The 23,926-nt window shown below is 38.8% G+C and overlaps 1 protein-coding gene and 1 pseudogene across 3 annotated transcripts; one reads left to right on the top strand and one right to left on the bottom strand.

Moving 5' to 3' along the window:
• Nucleotides 1–60: 60 nt before the first annotated feature.
• On the top strand, nucleotides 61–14,552 carry LOC311580819 (olfactory receptor 52P1). 2 transcript variants are annotated; one of them, XM_084752523.1, is made up of 3 exons: nucleotides 61–91; nucleotides 9,158–9,419; nucleotides 12,657–14,552. In XM_084752523.1, exon 3 carries the CDS (start codon nucleotides 12,695–12,697, stop codon nucleotides 13,682–13,684), a length of 990 nt encoding a protein of 329 aa, XP_084608649.1. In that variant the 5' UTR covers nucleotides 61–91; nucleotides 9,158–9,419; nucleotides 12,657–12,694; the 3' UTR covers nucleotides 13,685–14,552. The 2 variants fall into 2 exon arrangements, with proteins under 2 accessions (XP_084608649.1, XP_084608648.1); XM_084752522.1 differs by lacking the exon at nucleotides 61–91 and adding an exon at nucleotides 2,025–2,144.
• On the bottom strand, nucleotides 13,952–23,371 carry LOC311578576 (5-azacytidine-induced protein 2-like; annotated as a pseudogene). Its single transcript has 2 exons — nucleotides 22,809–23,371; nucleotides 13,952–14,105 (listed from the first exon to the last, which is right to left on the bottom strand). The product of its transcript is annotated as a 5-azacytidine-induced protein 2-like (transcript).
• Between the last annotated feature and the right edge of the window lie 555 nt (nucleotides 23,372–23,926).

Genomic DNA, 23,926 nt, shown 5'->3' on the forward strand with positions numbered 1-23,926 from the left:
AGGGAATCCCGCTGGGTCTTTTATTAGGCAGGCATGTCTTGAAAAGTATTTCCCAAAGGAAGGCATCATCTTGGCCTTGTCAAGTTTCCAGGTACTGTTAAGTTTTTATTGCTTACCACTTTTCTGAAACAGGAACAATTCGACTTTCTTCTTCTTTTGATTTTTACAAAGTAATGCTGTTCGTTCTTCCTTTTCTGATGATAGGGAGTCAGCTATAGTTCTTTCTGCAATCTAAATAGTATTGAAAAATTTTTGCTCTTTCACATTACTGTGTATTTTCTAGTTGGCAATGATTGCTCAATGTCTTAGTCAAATATAGCACTGAGTTAAGGGATTCTAAATTATGAAACTGTATGCATAATCACTTAATAGATATGTGTACACATTATCCTAACTGTAATATAATGTTAGAAAAAATGAATTATATGTATAATTCATACATTACACATATAAACACATAATGCATGATACATGTAATATATACAGTGAAAACATGTCTTTGTGCAATGCTCAAGCATAGAAAGAATAGAATTGTAGGGAAGAAGTTGGAAATCAGGATACCAAAGATAGACGAAGTCCATGCTGTGTGGAATTTGAGTAAAATAAGTTACATTCTATCAGATTTTAACCATTCTTGGTTAATTTGTACATAAAGTAAGGAAGAAACAGCCATTACTTTCTATGTAAATTCATATAGAAACATCATGATTAAAAAAAAAGATTTATTTATTAATTTTGTGTATCTGCATGAACACCTACATGCCAGAAGAGGGCATTAGATCACCTTACAGATGCTTGTGAGCCACCATATAGTTGCTGGGCACTGAACTCAGGTCCTCTGGAAGAGCAGACAATGCTCTTAACCACTGAGCCATCTTTCCAGCCCATACTCCATGATTTTTAAAAAATGTGTTTATTATTTGAAAATTTCATACATATATACAAAGTATTTTGATCATATCTGCTCTATACCTCTGAAATGCCTGCCCAACTTACCTCTCCCAATGTGATGTTATTTTTCAGTTTTTAGGAACTCCATGTTATTAAACCAAGCAAGCATGATTACCTGGTTATGATCTGGATGATAGAAACTTGTTGTGAACATTGGGATGTTTGTACAATGACACAGGAAACACTTTAAGTGTGTTTGTTAGACTAAGCATCTCGTCTGAGAAGAGTCAGCTCTAGGGATTGCCTCTTCAGCCCCAAGTGAACACAACTGAACCAGTTCAAATCTTGAAAAAACCTTCTGACAACATCCCTTACCTACAAACCTGTCCAGTTTAGCCCAGTCTAGAGTCAAGCTAACTATCTAGGACTAAAATAAAATACCAATTTTTTTATGGGTTGTGTTTGTTTTTTATTGCTCTTACAACAGAATATTAAAAATTTGATGGCTTAAAGCAACATAAATTGCTTATCTTACTGTTCTGGCTGGTAGAACTGCAGAGTGACCCCCGGAGAGAATGTGAAGGGCTGCTATTTGGCTACCACATGACCCTTTGAGTTTCAGAAACTTCATTACGCAATAATATCATGACAAAACCACGATGCCAAAGTGCTTTGTGTTTATTATAAATTTGATGTCAATTGTGGTTAAGATATTTTTACTTAGATGAATAAATCTTAGTGGGCGTATAGGACGGTGTCTCATGCAGAATTTTGCACATCTGCTTTCCCTCCAACATTCTGCTCATCTGACTCTCTCGTTATACATGTCAGCATATTATTCTCGGCACACATTTTTATTAACTACTTATTATTTAAACCACTAAAACATTTTGTATATCTTCACATATGTAGAGAAAGGTTGGCCTATTCACCATGCAAACTTTGTCATGCAACATTTTCAATTGCCTGCTTCTGTTTATTAACCATAGAATAGAATGTTATTCTTTGGGCAGGCTACAGTTTATTTTTTAAAATTTACATGTTCTAACACTTTTCACATGAAAATAAAGCTTAAAATTTTTTTTTGCAGACTCCTGGTGGGATAAAGACATTAATGGTCTCACCCAGATTTCGACCTTGCATGCTATAATACCAATCTACCTGGCCAGATGCACCTGGCCTGGTGCATGAGTGGCATTAGTTATGGAGATAAGTGACCATTTTCTGATTGGATATGAGACTTGCTCTATAAGGTAAATTCCATGCCATGGGTATTATAACCTGGTCAGAAGCCCATTACTGAGAAGAGACCAAGGAACATTTGAGCGGTGGTGTGAAAACCTAGAGCAATAGAGAATTTCTAACAGACATAAAGGCAATACTAATGAAGCCTCCAAATAATAGGAGAGACAGAGTCCGAACTGGCCACCTCTTGCCACAAAATGAAGCTCCCAGTACCAGGACTGTGCTACATCCATTTAGAGTACTGGCCAAAGGTGTCCTGTGGAAATCCTCAAACAATAAATGCTGTTGCTAAGACAGTAGGTTCTCCACAAACTGACATCAAGGCCCAATTGCTGAAGAAAATATTGGCTTCCAGTGTCTTTGGTATGAGAGGATACCAAAAAGGAAACAAGCCCCACCCAGCCACAAACTCTTTGGATCTTCATCTTGCATGCAAAATATGCTAGGGTGATGGTAGTGCAAGTCTTGTGGGAGTAACCAACCATTGTCCGTTTTGACTTTGGACCCATTCCAGGAGACGGAATCTATATCCAATACTGCTTGGGTGACCATGAACAAGAGTCTAGATAACCCAGAGACCTAGGTAAAACCAAATACTACTAGTCTTGAAAATAAATAGTGATAGGATGATTCGTAATGATATTCTGCTATACTCATATATCTAGTGCCTTATTCAGCCATCAGAGAATCTTCCTTCTGCAGGAGACAGGAACAGATACAGAGATCCACAGCCAGACAGTATGGAGGAGGGGGTGGCACTGGGCGGAGGGGGCGGGAGACCTTGGAACACACAGCTTTAAATGGGGTATCTCCATAGATTCCCTCCTCAGGTCTCAGGGAGCCCTGTGGAAGAGAAGGTAAAATGAATGCAAGGGCGGCGGGCGGGGGGGCGGGTAGGGGAGAAGAAAAAAGGACAACACTGGAAAAAACAAGATTTTCGAAGTCCAACTGAGCAAAGCTTATATGAACTCATTGAAGCAGCAAGCACAGGGCCTGCATGGGTCTGTACCATGTCTTCTGCATACATATGTTATAGTTTCCAGTTTAGTTTTTATAGAATGTGTGTGTGTGTGTGTGTGTGTGTGTGTGTGTGTGTGTGTGTGTGTGTGTGAATGGAATGAGTGGACCTCTAATTCTTGTGCCTTCCTTTGGGTTTTTTTTTTTTTTTTTTTACTTAGTTGGTTTGTTGTGTCCACTTTTGATGTAATTGCTTTTGTTATATTTTATTTTTCCATGTTTGGTTGTTATCTCTTAGAAGCCTGTTCTTCTCTAATGAGAGACAGAAACGGACTGGAGCTGGATGGGAAAGGAGATGTGGAGGGGGGCTGAGAGGGTTAGAGGGAAGAGAAATTGTAATCAAGGTATATTATATAGAAAAGAATGTATCTTCATCATCATCATCAGCAGCAGCAGTAGCAGCAGCAGCAGCAGCGACAACAACAGTGCTTTCTGCTCTTCAAATGGACCCTTGTTTGAATCCTAGACTCAGAACTGCCTGTAACTCTTGTTCCATGGGATCTGGTGTCATCTTCTTCTGGTCTTGACTCGAACTGTATGCATGAGGTGCATATATATACTATACATACAGACAAAACACATACACATAAAATAATAATTAATTGAAAAATTAAAATCTCAGAGCTCTCTCTCTCTCTCTCTCTCTCTCTCTCTCTCTCTCTCTCTCTCTCTCTTCTCTTCTCTCTCTCTCCTGTCTCTCAGGTTCCCAGGAGGACTTCCAAAGGCTCACAACAGTTTGTAACGACAGTTCCACTGAATTGCTTTAAAATTTTTTTTATTATGTTTCTTTCTTAGTGTATGCAGCTATATTATTACATATGAATAAAATAAACTACAAGCAGCCGGAAGAACTATGGGGCAACCAGGGATTATATAAATGTTACCTTCGTAGTGATTTGGCTATTTGTATTTGGCAAACTTGAAGTAAACATCTTTCCTATCTTGTTGGGTCTAAACTTCTAAATGAAGATCAATATTTATCATATCTCATCTCTGTTAACTTAAAAACATCTGTCTTGATCTAAAAACATCTTAACCCCTAACCAATTAAGCTTAATTGTAAGACTGAACTATCTGGTCTCCAACCCCATCAGAGACTTGAGAAGGAATAAAACTTAATTACCTGAGTGAACTGGAAGTGCAGGTTAGCAGCTTCCAAAATGAAAAAATGACTGCGACAGTTTACTTCATGAACAGTCAGCCAACACTCTCTATAATGTTGGAACATCATCTTCAACCTTCTGGCCCAATATATCTGACAGACATATTTGTGAGGCAGGAACTATTCAGGACTTGCTTACTCTGACTTGGCAGAGTTCAGCCATTGACTCTGCCTGTATCTAAGTTTGCCTATGTTTAGGTGGAATTCTTTCTGTGGCAGAAATGAGGATGTTTTTCCCAGTGGCTTGTTTGCCACATTTGAAGTCGTCTTCATAAGAAGGTTCTTTCATGCTCATCATCCTCTTTGAGGCAGGCTGGGTGCTGCCAGGAGTTAATTTCTCTTGTTATCAAAGAATCTTTAGAAGAATAAAAACATCTTTAAATGCCATATTCTGTAGGTCTCTGAGGCTTTTGAAGACCTTATTTTACTATTTTACCTTACAGATCTATAGAATCATATCTATCTATTAGACCTAGGATATATATTCTTGTAGTAATTGACATGATCAGGATTTACATTAATACACAAAATTCAATACCAATTAAAAATAACATTATTTGTGAGTAACAAAAATCTACCTTTTGTTCTATCCTCCCTCTATATTTCTATATTCCCCTTTTTGTTCTTTTCAGCTCCTATCTCCTTACCTATAAAAGAAAGATAAAGGAAAAGAAAGACATCCCTGATTTTCTCTCTGTATAAGACCAATAATAACTTATAACCCACCCCCAATGAAAATAAGCATCTGTAGCCCAAGAGAACAAACAGAAACCTACCCAGTCCCCCTAAGAGGAAATGGGACATTGAGATAGACAAGGCTTCTTGTTGGTCACAGATTCTCTGTGACTTATAATTAGAGGCCATTCTTCGTATGGCATGAAGGAAGATTTACACATGTTTTACCTCTGCTCCTGCAATGAGCAGAGAACCATCCTTAATTGCTCTGTGCATCCTACACACCTCATACAATCGTAATGTTAGAACTATATAATGCTTGTGAGAAATTATATTTCAGAACAAAAGAACCAGACACTGATGCTGGATCAGACCCAACAGGATTCATTCCTCACAGCAAGCTGGACACTAACATCCTGCATCCCCCGTGTTCCAGCCCCAGGCGCCTCAGTTGCTGTTACCCATCAGAACAGGACAGCTTCCAGGACAGCATTGTAGAAAGCTTCTGATCCCAATTGGTCCAGCAATTCAGACTGTCCCACACAGGACTCCTATTAAGCCTGGAATTTCAAAACATTTAGAAAATGGACTACAAATGCTATCCTTGCCTTGCTTAACCATTTTCCCCAGTTTTTCGGCCCCTTCAAAGGTTTTATTCACCCTAAATCGGCCTGAAGAAACCTTAAGAGAATGACACCCTTGTTCCACTGAATTTTATGCTATCTCTGGCTTCTGCAGGTATCCCTGCTTCTACACGCACAAGACACTCTCTCTGGTAGTTTGGGTGAGAATGGCTCCTCTAAGCTCACACATTTGAATGTTTGGTCCTCAGTGGGTAGAACTGTTTGGGAAACATTAGAAGAAGTTGCTTTGGGAAGAGGTGTGTCACTGGTGGTGGGCTTTGAGGTTTCAAAAGAGAATACATTTATAGAATAACTTGGTAATTTTTACTGTCTATCTAAAACTTGAGGAGTACCTATATCTTGCTTAAGTGATTTAACATACCTGAATTCTGTCAGTTACATATGTTTACATTTGAAAGAGGTTTTTAGTCCATTTGCTAATATTCATTCAACAGAGTTTTAGAGAGAAAATGCTCACGAATGCCTATTGTGGAGTTTAGCTGTTCAAGACCTTAGTCTATACTATAATATTGTTAGAGCATGGCATTATCTTTTGCTTTTTCAAATAAAGGAATTCAGTTTTATAGGGTTAAAAAAAGAAAGAAACCTAGCTATTCTTAGATAACTTTTTTTTCATGTAGGTTTCATTATTCTTCAAGTTCTGTGGAATTCTACTTGACAGTTTTACTGACATCATATTGATTTTATAGATGTGCAAGATGAAGTTAGATTTTTTTCATGGTATTGTTTTTGTAAGACAGAGTCTTCTGTAGCCCAGGATGACCTTGAACCCTTGGTGATTTTACTGTCTCAGCCTCCTGAATTCTGAGATTACAGGGGTACATGCCACACCCAATTCTTCTTATACCTTCATTTTTTGTTTCTTCCGTATCTGACCATATGAGGTCCTCATTATATTTTCTTTAAAAATATGTAATGACCTATGGTTTATACCTATTTTCTTTAGGTGTCAATTAACATCATATAGTCCTTTCATATTTTCTGGGTCTGACGTGGCCCTTCTTCCCTACCGTCCATTTCTCCTTTCCTTTCTTCCTGATACTATGAAAAATGAAGACTATTATTAATCTTTTTTGGTTGCTATATCAAAACTTTTCTCTCTGTTTGTCTCTGTGTCTGTATGTCTGTCTGCCTGCCTCCCCCTGTGCCCCCCTCCCCCAATGAGTTAATTTACACAGTTCTGAGAGCTGGGTGGGCAAGCACTGAAATCCAGAGAGTAGGCAATCAAGAAGTAAAGATTACAAGAAGCCTGGGGATTTCCAGGGATGGGGTAAAGCTAGTATTTCCAGGCATGGGTTTCTCTTCTCAAGACAAGTCCAAACTTTTGTCACTCTCTTCCCTCTACTTATTTGGTTCTAACTTTTCAGCCCCTAATTTAAAGTCATCTGACTCAGGTGTTCTAGTATTATCTATGGAGCCCTTTTTGCAACAGCATCAACGTTAGTATTTGAACAACTAGAAATTTTAGTGGTGTGTGTGAATGTTACTTCAACTGTCGCAGGAGGCTGTCTCCACTGTCCCTTTCATGTGAACTCATACCAGATAGAGGACTGTAAGGAATTCAGTCTAGCCATGTTATTTCCGTAACATGGCTCTAGACCTTTGCATAACTGACTTAGCACACTCCCATGACGGAAGTACCATTCAGGCTGTAAAATTCAACATGCAGACAGCACCATCTGCCAAAATTTAAACAAAGGCCTAATCCATTTAAGTTCATAGTTCTGGCAAAGTCCCTAAATTTACTAACCTTGCATTTTGGCTTCTCTACTTCCACTTCTGGCTAAACTGTTCTTCGTTAACTGAAGTATGTCAACCCAGAATATGGCTTTTCTGCTTAAAAGCTCACCGTAAGAGAGACTCAATGCTGCACTGGGAGTCTGAATTCTCAGTGTACTCTTCAGCCAGCTAATAAAGACTTTGTATTGGCTTAAACCCATGTCTGAGAAGTCTCCTTTGTTGAGTAGCCCACAGCAATTACCTCTTTGGAATTTGCTATCCAGGACTTTCCCCAGAACTTACTGAGTTGGCTTACTGATGAAGGACGGGGGAAAAAGAGTTTCAAAGTTATTTTCTGAAAGGGCTTATCACACCAGCACTTGAGAAATTGAGACTGAATAAGCAAGAGTTCAATGCCAACTTGGCTAGACAGCTAATTCCAGAGCAACATGGGCAGCACAGCGAGAGATCATCTCAACTAACCAGCGATCCACCGCAGTCATATTCTGTCTCTTCCCTCTCTTGTTTCAATTATTGTTTTAGTCATTAGCAATGAGATGGATCAAACTACTTAGCAATAGTTAGAAAAGCAATTTGTGGGCGGAGTCTTGAGGATGAAAGTTTCTCACGCCTATTCTGAGACAGATTATTAGGATGTCTCACTAAAAACGGATTGTTATTCTGCTCTCTCAAAGGCATCCCTAGTGAAGAGAGGAACTAGGCAGCAGCTGTGGAGGAACACTCAGCCAACTGCGTTGGTCTTAAATGTTCATTGTCTTAGCACAGCTTGACATGCCTAGGGCTTTAACGGTCAAAATTACCTAGAAACTTCTTAGAAAGGACGATTCGGATGGCTTGCTCACTCTAGACAGGGTTGGTAACTCCTAACGTTTAGTTTAGCAACTTGTGCTTTAAAAAGTTACAGGCTATGAGCATATACAGGGGGAGGAAATCCCCCTCAGTCACAGTCATAGGGGAGGAGAGTAAGGGGAAAATGGGAGGGAGGGAGGAATGGGAGGATACAAGGGATGGGATAACAATTGAGATGTAATATGAATAAATTAATAAATTATATTAAAATGAATAAATAAATAATTAATTAAAAAAAGTTACAGGCAAAATGGAGGTGCAGTAAAATCTGTATGCTGCTTGCTTAGAGTCTCTGAGAAACTGTGGTCAAGGCAATCCAGGTGACCAGAACTCAGACCTAGTATGGCTGTAGTCAAAGGTCAGATAGCTAAGTTATTTTCAGAAGGGTAAATAACAAGAGGACCACTTGGACAGGTGAAGAGGAGACCACCTGCGGTGCTTAGCGGGAAGAACAATGACCATCGTAGGGATTCGTGTGCGTGAGGCCAGGACCTAGGTTATCCAGCACCTGTTTCTTTGGGATAAGGACTTTAAAATACTTGTTTGTGTTCCAAAAGGGATTTATGATGTACAGTGGAATAAATTATATCCATAGTAAGGTACTTTTAAATGTATCCTTTATGTGAGAGAGTGCTGGTGGCAGGAGTGATTGAGTCCTGTGGAGAACTGGGCTAGAGGCTCAAAGTAAATGATCTCTTGGACAAAACATTTTACTGAGATAAGCAATGATGCTCTGGGTATATGTATAGGTTCCTGGCAGACGTATGATGAGATACAGGTTTACTAATATTTAATGGATAAGCCTTCCCTTTTCTCATTTCCTGAGATAATTCCATGTGGTAAAAATACCATTAACAAATCACATCGCCTACGTTTTACAAACGAGTATGATTTCCTCTTGAGCTCCACCACCATCTTGCTATATCTTTCCCAGGTGATTTAAAGAAGAAAAGAAATGGAGAGGCAGATCACAGAGCAAACAACACTGGACAACAAAGGCCAGTCTGGAGACATAATAAACAGGAAACAGAAACCATAGGAGAATGGGACAGAGATAATCACACAACAGAAAAAGAAGATTAAGCACGCTTTAGGATCTCAAAGGAATGGAACTGCATTAGAAATGGAAAGAGATGAGAGTCACACAGTCACAGCACTGGTAGTCTCTTTGCCTCTAGAATGTCAGATGCTGTTTGGTAAGTAGTCATTGAGATGTGGGAAATTAAAAAGCAAAACAAATCAAAGAGACATAAGGTTACCTTGGGAATGGACTATAATTTTGTCTTCCCTGCCTGTAGCTTCATCTATACTTTTTTGACCTGGTCAACCAGGATTGAAAACATGATGTTTAATTTCCAAGGAAGTTCGGAAGCTCCCCAGATGGCAGTAATTTTAAAACTCAGTGCAACCACCAAACTCCCCTGGGCTCATGAGGTCGGTTTCTTCAGTATAACAGCCTCTGAGCCCTCCTTCAGATCGCTGAGGAAGTGTGCAAACAAGAAAGCTTCATCTGATTTTCTGAGGCTCTTCCAGGGAGTGATGCCTTCTCATGGATGCTTTGCTGGACCCTGTGAGTTCTGGTGGGAAGAAACTTTAGAGAAGGGGATTATCTATCCCTCGAACGAAGTCTGTCCATGCAACTGATCACGAGAAATTTGCTTCAAAGAGGAGGGTATGAAGGACTTTCTTGAAAAAAAAAAATCATCTTTGTGATGTCTAATTCAGAGTTGTAATTAACAGCTTCTCTTTGGAGTTCTAGTGTGCCATAAGGCTGAGTCCTTGGAACCAGTACAATAAATAGGGCTCAAGAAAATAAAGAAGGAGGTTACATGCTAACCAGACCCGTAAATGAGAGCACTGTGAAGACAGACTGAGGAATTTATTCATTGTAATGTTTTTGGTATTACTAATAAGAAAAGAAACTTCATTAATTCATAAGGGAAACTTGTGTGAGGTAGATGTTGCAAAGATGAGCAGCAAGAAATTGGGTAGAGGAAATCAGCCAAACTTTGAATTGACAATGTTTGCAATATGGCACAGTTTTGAGGCTTCAAGCCCCAGCTAAGTTATTAGAACTGTTACTGCTCTGGAGGCATTGGCTGTGATGGTATAAGGAGACCTGGAATAGTAACTGGGTCAAAGGGACCATTTCCTTCTACTGGGAAAGTGAGAATGATCACAAAAGTTTAGCAGTTTCACAAAGTGTTTTATGTGAAACAGCAGACTTCAGAGGGAGGTGGGCCGATCATTGTGAAGAGAATGTGTCACCCTATGATGGGCTAGAAATGGTAAAAACTGGAGTTCCTTAGAAAAGGAAAAGCCACTGGGCCTGCAAGTAATGGTCAGTTGTGTTAAATTACGACATCTAGTTCAAAGACATGTGGTAATTTGTACTTCCTGCAGCTTGTACAAGAAATCAAGTCCAAAGCATAGAGCCAGAGAGCTACTGAGAAGGAAGGGAGGGCTAAGAATTACTAGGTTAGGCATACTGGATGTGAGTGAGTACCTTTGACTAACAGCCAAACATGTGTGAAGTGTAGACTTAGTTGGAGGAAATATAGTGAACAGGCTCTCTGGGCTTCTGGACTCTGACTTTTGGTCCATGATCTGTGCTGAGCAGAGACCTAGTTAGCTCAGGAAGCAAAATCTGGGTCACATAAGCTACAGTTGAGTGCATCATGTTTGTCCAAGGGCACTCAGGAAATCTGTCTTCCAATAGCCTAACCAGATACTAAAGATCACATAGGAAAATTCTGAAAAAAGATAATTGTTCATGAATGTTTGCCTGGCAACAGGACAAATTAGATCGAGCATAGCAAATAGCATTTATTAAGCAATTTATAGGGGCGACTAATTCAGTAACTGATTCTCATAATCTTGCAAGGCATTATTATTATTATTATATTATGGGTCAGGAAATCATAAGGTTCCAAAGAAAAATATGGATTCTACTATTGAGAAGTAAACACAAAGACTTATCCCCCATGGATTCTAACACATAGGAATTGTATGGTATATGATATACATTCCTGTTTGAATATAACTGGAAAGTGCAAGTCACATCAATAAGGGTCATGTATTTGATCAAGTCTAAAAATGTTTTCTTGATGTGGTCCCCTTGGAGAAGGACAAGTGCCTACGTAGAAGGCATTAGACACACAGATTCATCTCACCGGCATGGTGAGGATGCAACCATGACCTCATACAACAAGCATGTTTACAGTCCTTTACAAACTCTCTATTATAAGCCATTATGGGATAATGAGAATGGTAGGATTTGATAACGTATTTTTTTCTTTCAAATGTTCATATACTGTAGATAGAGTAATAATAGAGGATTGATGGAGAGGGATAAAGGTGTATTGTTATTATTATTATTTTGGTTTTTCAAGACAGGGTAATTCTGCATAGCCTTGGCTGTCCTAGACTTGCTTTGTAGACGAGGCTGGCCTCGAATTTACAGCAATCCATCTGCCTCTGCCTTCCAAGTGTGGGGGATTAAAGGCATGGGCCACCATGCCCAGCTCTAAAAGGTGTAATTTTCCTTTCAGAAATACAGTGATGTTTAAAAGAGGGTTAACTTCTCTATATATGGGGAAGACAAAACATCTTATGGAGTTTCTGATGAGAGTCGAGCAGTTAAGTGTTTAAAGTTCTGTGAACATTTCCAGTAACATTGAGTTACATATAAACACCAAATATACCGAGTCTTTGAATGTTTAGCGTAGGCTAACATAGAAACAATTACATAATGCTTTGTCATATTATTCTGTTCATTTTATATTTCATTGGAAATTACAATAACTAAACAGATAATGTAAATGTGACTGAGTATATACAAAGATGTCAATATCAAAATATCTATATACACACTTGTGATTACATGTGTGCAAGTGAAAATATATATGTGCTTACACACAAACAATATTCATGGATTAATGAAAAGAGTGCAAATTACTGATGCAACTTGAAAATTAATTATTAAGAACCAGATCCCACATCAGAAACTTTTAAGTTGGATATAAAAAAGATGATGCCCATCTTGGCCAGTAAGCTGTGTTTTCCAGACCAATGGTCCCAATTTAATATTTTAATATTCAGCTACATTCCCAGAATAAGGGTTGTGTTCCTTTCCTTGAAGACAAGACCCATTAGCCAGGCTGCAATTGTAGTTCATGTAAGTACTTACTCAAACCCTTTATTATAGTTACTTTTTTTTACACTCATATGCTATGCATTATGCAAATAGTTTTGCAAATATTAACACACATATTGCATAACTCTAGGAATTTATTACTACTACTACTACTACTACTACTACTACTACTACTACTACTACTACTGACATTTTAAGAGTATTAGTTTTCCAAACATTCTATAGCTAATGAAAGTCATTGTGATCTCATTTATTTATCTATCTTGTGTCTTCCCAGGCAACATGATATGGTGTCGGGGTTTTTGACAAGAGACAATGCCCAGCACCATAGGCCAGACCATGGAGTCTCCTAATCACACGGACCTGGATCCTTCTATCTTCTTTCTCCTGGGCATCCCAGGTCTAGAGCAATTCCATATGTGGCTCTCACTTCCAGTGTGCTGTCTCGGCACAGCCACGATCGTGGGCAATATAACCATCCTGGTTGTTGTTGCCACAGAGCCAGCTTTGCACAAGCCCGTGTATCTCTTCCTGTGCATGCTCTCAACCATTGATTTGGCTGCCTCCTTCACCACAGTACCCAAGCTACTGGCTATTCTCTGGTGTGGAGCCGGGCACATCTCTGCCTCCGCCTGCCTGGCACAGATGTTTTTCATTCATGCCTTTTGCATGATGGAGTCCACAGTGCTGTTGGCCATGGCCTTTGATCGCTATGTGGCCATCTGCCACCCACTGCGCTATTCTACCATCCTCACTGACACCATAATTGCGCGCATTGGGGTGGTAGCCATGATGAGAGGCTCTCTGCTCATGCTTCCATGTCCCTTCCTCATTGGCCGTCTGAGCTTCTGCCAAAGCCACGTGATCCCACATACATACTGTGAGCATATGGCTGTGGTGAAGCTGGCCTGTGGAGACACCAGGCCTAACCGTGTGTATGGACTGACAGCAGCGCTGTTGGTCATTGGGGTTGATTTATTCTGCATTGGTCTCTCCTATGCCCTCATCGCACAAGCTGTTCTTCGCCTCTCTTCACAAGAAGCCCGGTCCAAAGCCCTGGGTACTTGTGGCTCCCATGTTTGCGTCATCCTCATCTCTTACACGCCAGCCCTCTTCTCCTTTTTCACACACCGCTTTGGCCACCATGTGCCACTCCACATTCATATTCTTTTGGCTAATGTCTATCTGCTTTTCCCACCGGCTCTTAACCCCGTGGTATATGGTGTCAAGACCAGGGAGATTCGCGAAAGGGTTGCCAAGGTGTTTCAGTGGGGGCAGGGAACTGGGCTAAAACCATCTAAGTAATTATGGAGCATAGTATCTCTATATAAAAAAAATTAAAAATAACACCTAGCTTTTCAAAATTAAGAGATGCTCAGTATTTGAAACTGAAAAGGTAATTTAATGCTAGGATAAGATCCCCTGTAAGAACTGTTCATTTATAATAACTATAAATCATAGAGGGGGAGGTTTCTGTGATTCTTCTTTTTGATCTGGAGAAGTATACACTTAACATAATTCCATCTAAATAGCAACTAGATACAGGAAAAGTTTCGCCTGCCCCAGACAGGGTCAATTCAGTTCAGGAGGGCCTCTGCATAGCCATAGGATCCCCACACTTCCTGGACCTCTCGCAGCAACCCCAAGAACGTTGTTCAAATTCAGGCTGTGAAGTTCCAATTCACAGCATCTGGAAGGATCAGAAGACGAGACAACGAAGCCACAGCTAAAAAAGAACAGAAGGAGATTCTTAAGCTTTTCCACAAACCCCGTCCTTCTCGGTTCAATCCTCAAGAGTGGGAGAGAGGCAAATTGCCAATAAACACAGATTGAGTGAGCAGCTGTCAGCTGTAGAGACCTGAATTGAGAATACTTTAACAGAAAACATTAGAACCTCTGTGGATGAGGGTACTGGAGAGGTCAGGACACACCTTCATTTGTAACTTCAAGCTATCCATCTCACACGTGGCTCCCTGTCTCCAGCTTCTAAGCGACCAATCTAAATCCAAATAACCTTGGATTTCATCCAGGATAATATATACTTACATGTCAGATGTACTTAGATATTGTCACTAAGAGAAACCTTGCTGTTATTGAATGTTATCTCCTAATCTTGGAAAAAAAAAATAGTCATATACCCAAATAAACCAGATTGAAAAACTTAGCTATTCTTTTATTCACCCAATATTTATTAATCATTTTATTTTTTTATAAGGAAGAATGGACAAGCTTAATCTTACCTAACTGCATGTGGTAAAAGGTTCTTTCTAGAAAAATTCTTTTGAGTTATTTTTATGTGTTGGATCTGCATAAATTTCCACCCATCCCTGTGCGCACTGCCCGTGGACACCAGAAGACCGCATAAGATGCCCTGGGTCTGGAGTTAGATAGAGAAGGCTATGAGCCACACTGTATGGGTGTTAGAAACCCAGGTCCTATGCAAAAGCAGAAAGCCATCTCTCCAGCCCCTGGCAAAAGGTTCTTAACCCCACTGGTGAAGCTAGAAGAGAAACTGTTCACTATTTACACAAAGCCTTCAGGTCTCTGAGAAGAGTGTCATCCAGTGGTTGGTGTGTTGTAATCGCCATGAAGAATAAGCTCCTTACATTGAATCCATTGATGGGGAACATTTTCTCATGGAGTATCATCGGGTCGTCCTATGTAAATGGGACCCAGGACTCATGGGCACTTACAGATTTCTCTTGGCCTCAGAAAGCATCAGCCCCGAAGGAGAAAAACAAAGACATATCTTTTGAAAATTCCCATGTTTGTGAAAGTAGGTACGGCTGTTGTGGTACTTCAGACAGGCAGAGAAAATGGTTTGCGCGTAGTTTAATCCTATAACCGTTTTTAAGGGAAAGAGATACATTATACCAGTCAATTGGAAGACCCAGGCAATGTACAGGCTGTCGTGGGGTTTCGCTTTGTGTTTCGGTCCTCAAATTGAGGTAACTGTAGCATGTTTTTAAAAATGATGCCCAGTTCCAGCTGGATGTGGTATGCAGGTCTCTAATCACAGCATTTGAGAAATGGAGGCCGTAAGATCACAAGTTCAAGACCAGCTCAGGCCATACAGCAAGAGTGTCTCAATTCTTACTTCCACCCCAGAAAGATTTTTTAGAAAGTATGTCCAACTCAAAATGCAGCGCTCCTCCAACCGAGTTAGCTCCTTCTTCTCCGCGTCTCCAGCATCTGCACCTCCTCTGAACCACTCCCCTAACCCTGAGCCCCCCCTGCACTCTGTGTCTCAGGCTCCTGACCTAAGGACTTGCAGCACTTCTGAGTAAACCACTGCAAGTGTACAGGTGGGCAGGTTCTACTTGCTCACAGCTTCTCGTTTCAATGGGGTTCTCAGTGCTCTGTGTCTGTGGTTGTACTCGGTGTATGCTCTATCAGGATGCATTTCTGGTACACACAGTTAGCTGCCTTCTACAACACTCTTCCCCATGCTTAAAGTCTATACTAATCTCTGTCCCACGGAGTTAAGGAAAATGATTAAAATAAACTACTTTAAATTCCAGTCTATGTATGAACTCTTGACATCTATAGCCTTTATTCCTTCCTTTTCTTGTATTCATTTCCTTTTATGTTCAAGAAAGCTTAAAACATACTGGTAGAAGCTCATCCTGTCATCCACTTCTATTCTTTGGGTTCACAATTTGAATTCACTGAAAATTTTCTCTATAGTTTATTTCCCCTTATTTCCCTTTATCTTAGTTCTCTCTGTCTCTCTCTCTCTCTCTCTTCCATGTGTGTGTGAGGAGTAGGGAGAGCAGAGACTGCCTCTGATATGAACTCTGGCACCTGCAATCGGCCTTGCAGGCACACAGAGGGAGGGGATGCAGGCTATCCTGATGAGATCTGAGGGGCTGTGGTCAGATGGTGGAGGAGGAGGGGAACCCCACCTGTCAGAGTTCTAGTGGAGGGGAATAGGGCAGAAGAGAGAGGGAGGATGGGAACGGGAAGATAAGAGCAAGAGAATAACATTCAGGATGTAACGTGAATAAATTATAATAAATAAATAAATTAATTAAAAAATATTCTTCTTAGCGCACATGAATCATGTGTAACAATGATCTTTGTTGTAGCAACTCCGTCATGTGCAGGATGGATTTTAGTCTTATTGACCCTACTCCGTCACCTTTTGTGTGTCTCCTGCTCCTGCTACTCTCTCCTTCCTCTTTCCAACTATTCCTCCTTCTACTTTTATGTCTTTAAAATGTTTCCTTTTGCTGACCCCATGTGTTTAACTAGGATTTCTCAGAGAAATGTGAATAAGGGATGATTTGTTGGAGTATAGGTAACGTATTAGTGGCTCTATCACTTAAGAAATCTCTACAGTGCCCCCAGAAATGAACTGCTCATAGATCCTGAGGGGATTGGTGTAGGCACTTGAACTCCTCATCTCCAGTGATTATTAATTTCATACATATGAAATTTATATTGCCTTGTAAGCCTCTCCATATGATGGAAGTTTGACAGGACCAATCTTATGTAGTTTATCATAAGCAATAAGAGTTCCAGGTAAAATTGGCATGGCCTGGACAGAAGACAATGTTACGCAACATTTCATCTTTTCCCCATGTGTTACAGTCTGTTGAGCCCCCTCTTCTGAGATGTCTAAACCTTGTAAGAAATGGCATAGATGCCATGTTCATGGTTGATCATTCAATAGTCACTGATTCTCAGCACCTTGAGCCTCCCTAGTAACCACTGTGCACTGCAAAAAAGAAGCCTCTCTGGCCAGAGACGACATAATCATTAATCTGGGAGCCTAAACATAAATATTTAGAAGGCAATTTAACAATTTAGCAAAACATCAATGGTAGCTTCTCTGGTAGGGCCATGCTCTCTTTAGTCACAGGCTTTTGGCTAGTTTTAGCACCAGACTTAGCTCCCATGGAGAAACCCTCGAAGTCAATCAGAATGTGGTTGGTTAGCTCCCAAACAGTCAGGCAAGTATTGTGCCAGGGGATAGATACAAGTTGCTTGACAGATTGACAATATAGCATCAGGGCCCAAGTTAAGTAAGAAAGTTGAGGGCCCAAGTTAAGTAAGAAAGTTGATGAGAATTCCCCGTCAGCAGCCAACCTATGGAACACTTTTTGGCACTGTGAAAGCTAACTATTAGAGAGGAAGATTCTAGTTCAATTCCAGATTTGTTATTCCCATTCTGAAACCAAAGCATTGTTGCATCTCTTTTTTTTTTACTTGAGTTTATTAAAATAATTTTTGTACTAATCACTCTTGCTTCTTCTGTTACAACCTAGTTTCAACTATAAATTGATGTTTGCAGTAAAACTACTGTCACTAGTAATCATTTCTAATTGATGTCCTTACAGTATATTGTATTATTGGTCCCATTTTTATTTGTTGACCTTATTTCCTGGGCAACCGGAGTACGATTTTAAAAATCTTGCCTATTTTAGATTTACCAAGATAGGAAAGATGTTTTCTTCAAGGCTGTCAAATACAAATAGACAAAACACTAAGAATCCAACATTTATTTAATTCCTGATTGTTTCATGGATCTTCTTGTTGTAAGTAGTTTATTGTGTGTATGTATAATTATATAAATATTTAATAAAAAATAAAACCTAAATAAATAGAAAAAATTCTTTCTTATGTCTATATCTTGATGTGCTTTCTTAAAAAGATTTATTATGTTGTCAAAGAATGTTTAGAATAATAAAAACATCTTTAAATACCATATTCTGTAGGTCTCTGAGGTTTTTGAAGACCTTATTTAACTATTTTACCTCATATATCTATAGAATCATATCTATCTATTAGACCTAGAGTATATATTCTTGTGATAAAATTAGACTAGCTTTTGACATGAGCATGATTTGCATCAATATACAAAATTCAACTCTTTCAGTCATTTCTTCACTTTGGAAGCTATTAACCTGAATTCCAGGTTCATTCAGTATTTAAGTTTTATCCCTTTTCAAGTCTCTGATGAGTTTGAAAACCAGATAGTTTAGTATGTCAATTAAGCTTAGCAGGTGAGGAGCTAAGATGTTTTTAGATCAAGATAGATGTTTTAAGTTAATAGAGATGAGATATGATAGATATTAATCTCCATTCAGAAATTTAGACCCAACAAGATAGGAAAGATGTTTACTTCAAGTTTGCCAAATACAAATAGTCAAATCACTATGAATGTAACATTTATATAATTCTTGATTGTATTGTGGTTCTTCTGTATGTATATTATTATTCTGTATGTATATTCTGTATGTATATTATTACACATTACCCATGTGTAATAATATAAATGTATATGTTAAAAAAAGGAAACATTAAGAAAAGATTTATTATGTGTGCAGTGTTCTGTATGTACACCTGCATGCCAGAAGAGGGCACCAGATCTCATTACGGGTGGTCGCAAGCCCCAATGTAGTGGTTCTTCAAGGCTGTTAAATACAAATATCCAACACACTAAGAATGTAACATTTGTACAATTCCTGATTGTGTCATGATTATTCTTAATATAGGTAGTTTACTGTATATATGTGAAATAATATATACACATATATAAAAAATGTTAAAAAAAAAAAAAAAGAACCCTGGGCTCTTTGGAAAGAAGAGGGCACTTTTTAAAAAAAATATTTTATTCATATTACATCTCAATTGTTAGCCCATCCCTTGTATCCTCCCATTCCTTCCTCCCTCCACTTCCCCCCTACTCCCCTCCCCTATGTCTGTTCCTGAGGGGGACCTCTTCCCCTGTATATGCTCATAGGGTATCAAGTCTCTTCTTGGTGACCTGCTATCCTTCCTCTGAGTGCCACCAGGCCTCCCTACCAAGGGGATGTGGTCAGAAATGGGGCACCAGAGTTTGTATGAAAGTCAGATGAAGAGGGCACTTTTAACCACCGAGCCATCCCTCCAGAGCTCTTGAAGTGTCTTTGTCTATGTTTTCTCCTAACAATTTTAGAGACTCAGGTCTTTCAACAAGGTCTTTGATAAATTTTGATTTATTTTATAAAATAAGTAATATGGATTTGTGTAATTCCTCTGCATGTAGATAGCCAATTTTCACATAACCATTTACTGAAGAGGCTGTATTTAGTCCAATATGTATTCCTGACACAAGTATCTGTAGCTATGTGGAATTTATTTTTGGATTCTCTCTTCTATTGCTTTTGTCCATGTGCCCATGTTTTGTGTCTCACAGGATCCTTATTCTTTAAGACATTTATCTAAGTCTCTATATATTTGCTTTCTTTTAAATTTGACGTTATGTTCCTTTACCCCCACACAGCAACAATTTTTAGGAGAATGGAATTAATGTGTTATTTATTGATCACTTTATATATGTCATGTTTAACAAAGACACTAGAAATTTGTATGTGAATGAATACTTTCTTGTCTTTGAATTAATCTCCTTGTTACACTTTAGGGATTTAACACCATAGGAATTCAGCTTTCTCTCTTGGCCATTCTTCCTCATGATTCCAGTGGGGGGGGGCAGGCTATTATCCTTAGATCCTTGAACTGGTAATGTTTCTCATAAATTCTGTAAGTCTGTGATTTCTGTCCCACACTCAGATGAAAGGACATCCTCGTCACATGTAAGACTGTCTTTTCCAAACTTTTGTGTTTCCTAATGGGAAGTTCCTCCCATTGCTGAGACTCCAGGCTGTGAGGCTCTGCTCACAATGACAGTAAGCTATTACTGTTTGTTAAGTCTTAGTGGTTAAATCTTCAAGCTTAATGTTGTTCGGCAACTTCTGGCAAAAGCGGTCAACACTCCTCTCTACCATAGCAAGTGACAGAGGTTTGTAAACCTTTTAAGAAATGGTTTAAGGGAAAACTTAGAAAAGACCAGGCTGGTATAGAACAGCAGAAGTTAACTTTTAGGAAGAAAACTTCCATGTTATGTTTAATATTTACATATCAAACACTTTTTGATGGAAGAAACATATTTTATGTCATTTTGAATTTAGTTGTTAAAAGGATAAAATGCCATTTGTCCCTATAGCTTCAGATTCATTTCTAGTCTTAATTTTCTAATAGAAATACTAACAAGGAGGAAGTTTTAAGAGAAAATGGTGAAAATAGGATTATTCGGCTTTAAAGCGGAAGACATTGTGGCATTTATGATAACACAAATAGAACCTGAGAACATTACATTAAATGAAATAATCTCTACGCAGGAAGACAATATCACATGTCTCTCAGGTGGAGTCCAAAATAATTTTATTCAGAGAAGAAGAGAGAGGATGGCAATTGTTGTCATAGTCTGCACTAGAAAGAGGAAGAATGACGGGCAAGGAAGGAATCTCTCAGGTTGGCAGTAGGAATGGTCTTGTCTAGAGAAGTTGCAAAGAATACTGAATAGAGCTGTACACTAAGAACTGAGCATTTCAACATTGCTGACATTTCTATAAAAATACACATACGATATTGTGGGTGAAGGATGCATCAGTCAACTTGATTATTACACATAGCATTAGAAATTAAAATACCGCATACTAAAATTAAGCAAGTGTAAAATGTATATCTTTAAAAAGAAATAAAATGAGACTCTATCAGATAACAAAAAGGCTGTGTTCACTGCAGTGGAAAGGAATGAATGACAGTTTTAGAGAAATGTCCGGTCTTGTACAAACACATGGGCCTGGCACTTTCAAACCCTCAGGACGTGGATACTGTGCTGAGCTTCCTTGAAATGCTCATCTAAGGTCTCAGAGGAGAACTAGCCTATCTCACTTTCTATTCATTAAATTATAGTGTGGCTACATTGAGATTACTTTTTGTCATGTTGCATTCATCATAAACAAATGCTAGGGAGTATGTGTTTATTGAAATATGAAAGCTGTGATAAGTATCTGAAAGAAAATTATCTTGTTGTTCATGACTGTTTCTTGGAGCAGGTGAGATGCTTTCACACATAAACATGCTGGGCAGTAGCCTGATGCCCCAGCTTGATATCCAGAAACCACAAAGTGGAAGGATAGAACTGATTCCTGAAGATTAAATTCTAACCTCCAAGCACCAATTGTGGCAATTGTTTGCTCCACCCACACATAAACACACACATAAATGCAAGATAATATTCATAATAAATTATTTTTCTTGTTGGTGATGCCATATGGGAAATTATTTTCTTTCAATATTTTATTCCATGTTTAAAATTACTGTATTGGTAAAAACTAAATTACTAACATTATACCTTAAAGATGTTTTAAAACTTTGGTACATAACTTTATAGTCTCTCTCTCTCTCTCTCTCTCTCTCTCTCTCTCTCTCTCTCTCTCCTCTCTCTCTCTCTCCTCACAAACCTATAATAGTTTCCAATATGCTACAAGTATTGAGAATGAATTACCTTGAAAAACTAATAATGTTTGTAAGCAGCTAATATATAAAACATATTCATATATTTTATGCAGCATAAAAAGTCTACATTTATCAGGATTTGAAGCACCTCACTGTAGCTTCTTCAGCAAGATGAATGTGGTTTGTTAATGATATAGGATATAATTTTTGTTCCTTAGTTTTGAAGTTTCAGTTTTTATAGGAAAAGCTCCTGAGATCTGTGTACAACAATGTACACAATACTGCACTGTGCACCTGAAGATCTGGGTATGTATAACATTATGTGTGCCTAAATTCTGTCTTTATAGATGTATTAAAACTCAACTAACAAAAAGTGATAAGGTATATGCCCATTAGATCATTAGATGGTGGTGAATCAAGGTAAAACATTTAGCTATGATTATTTAGCATTGCCTAACATAATTCTTTTGCAGTCTTCTCAAGTTTCTTTTTATACAAAGTAGACCATAAAATAAAATAAATTTATCCCCTAAACTTCAGCATAGTTTATTTCTGCAAATCTTTACATGTTTATGATACTTTTTAATAAAAGGCTGAATAAAATATTAATGGATATCTAAATAACAACACATAGTTTATTTTCAAAATTAGGTATCCCATAATTGCATACAAAATTCTAGTGGTTGTTATTAGTGAATAAACAACTACGTCAAGCAATCATAGGAAAGATACAAGGGAAACAAGGCACTCACTCAATCTATGTCTCTGAAGAGGTTGTATTTGTGTGCATTGTATGATAACACTGGCTGGTATAAATGAGGATCTAACAAAAACAGATTTCTTATTTATTCTGGAACTTCCCTAGTAAGTCAAATCGTGAACTGTAGTACCTTCTTGGCAGTGGCGAGAATCAAACCCTGGACTGTGTATGACGGCAAGGCTTTCTACCACTGATTCACACACCCAGATCGTACAAGTGTGAACAGTAAGTTTACTTCCATTGCTAAACCGCTGGAACTTCCTGATTCTTTATTAACACTAAGCACTTCAGGAAGAGACTGTCTGTAACATCCATTCTTTTGTAGCTCTGAGCTGTGCCTCATGATGACGGCTTTAAAAAAAAATCATCAGAGATACCCACTGTAGAGCTGATTTTTCTAACATGGACCTATTGATTATTGGTTTGTTTTGTAGCTCTATTTTGAGACCATCATATTCTTTCCTCATCAGTTCCAGCTCTTGTTCCAGACCATGAGGGTGGATCCAAATATCTCATCTCTTGCTGCGTTTCCACCTTTGTCCTTAGCTGTAGAAGTTCTGCTTCTTTAGACTGTAGCTGTACATTCAATAATTTCAAAGACTGAGAGTTGTTTTTACTTACTTAATCCAAATCGTTCTTCTAAATATCTCTACCAATGCAATCCTCTTGGTAAGCATGACGGGCATTCATTGCTACTTGCACCGCAGTATTTGCTTCTTTATCTGAGCTCTGGAAGGCTTTACTTCCCCAAGCCCTTATTCTTTTCTTTAAGAAGGAGTTCTCTTTTTCTTCATCCTAAAGCTGCTTCTTGATGTCTTCATACACAGCGACGGGGCAAAATGTGAGGCGACACACACATCTCCCGAATGCATTGCAATTGGGTCTCTTTTGTGGGCCTTTTCATGATTCAGAGCACAGACACCATCTTGCATTAGTGCGTCCATGACAGCCTGAGTCCGGGATGCAGAGGTCAGAGGTCTCCCCAGAGTGAGTTTGCTACATGATAACATGGAGCTAGAACACTAGCAACTGAAGACAGAAACTCTTATTTACATCCAGTGGTCCAAGTGAGCCAAAATACTAAGAAAACTAAGAGCTCCGACCGCATTCATTAAAGCCTGCACCTCAGGAGACCTTGGTAAAAAGCAGGAGATTGCATTTGATGAATTTCGCTGCAACAAATGACAAATGGCAAAGCTGTTTGTCATCCTGCATCTTCCCCTTTACCAGGAATGATGAAATTGTTCATTGGAAAACCAAAACAAAACAGCTTTTCAGTCATGGGCAGATAATGGGAGATCAGGTCCTAGCAATAGTAAAGACTTTCAGGCACATAATCCTGCAGGAGAAATTCTGTGGAAGGCAATTCTTGGGCTCTCCCAAGAAAGTATTCAAATTTGAAATGGACTTTGACTAAGCTATTGCTGAGTTCTTCGGTGTGTACATTTGCACATATTGAACATTATGTAGCTGACTTTCAGTATGAACAGGAACCCAAG

Source organism: Acomys minous (genome assembly GCF_964271855.1).
Source record: "Acomys minous genome assembly, chromosome: 2".
In the NCBI taxonomy this organism is placed as follows: domain Eukaryota; kingdom Metazoa; phylum Chordata; class Mammalia; order Rodentia; family Muridae; genus Acomys; species Acomys minous.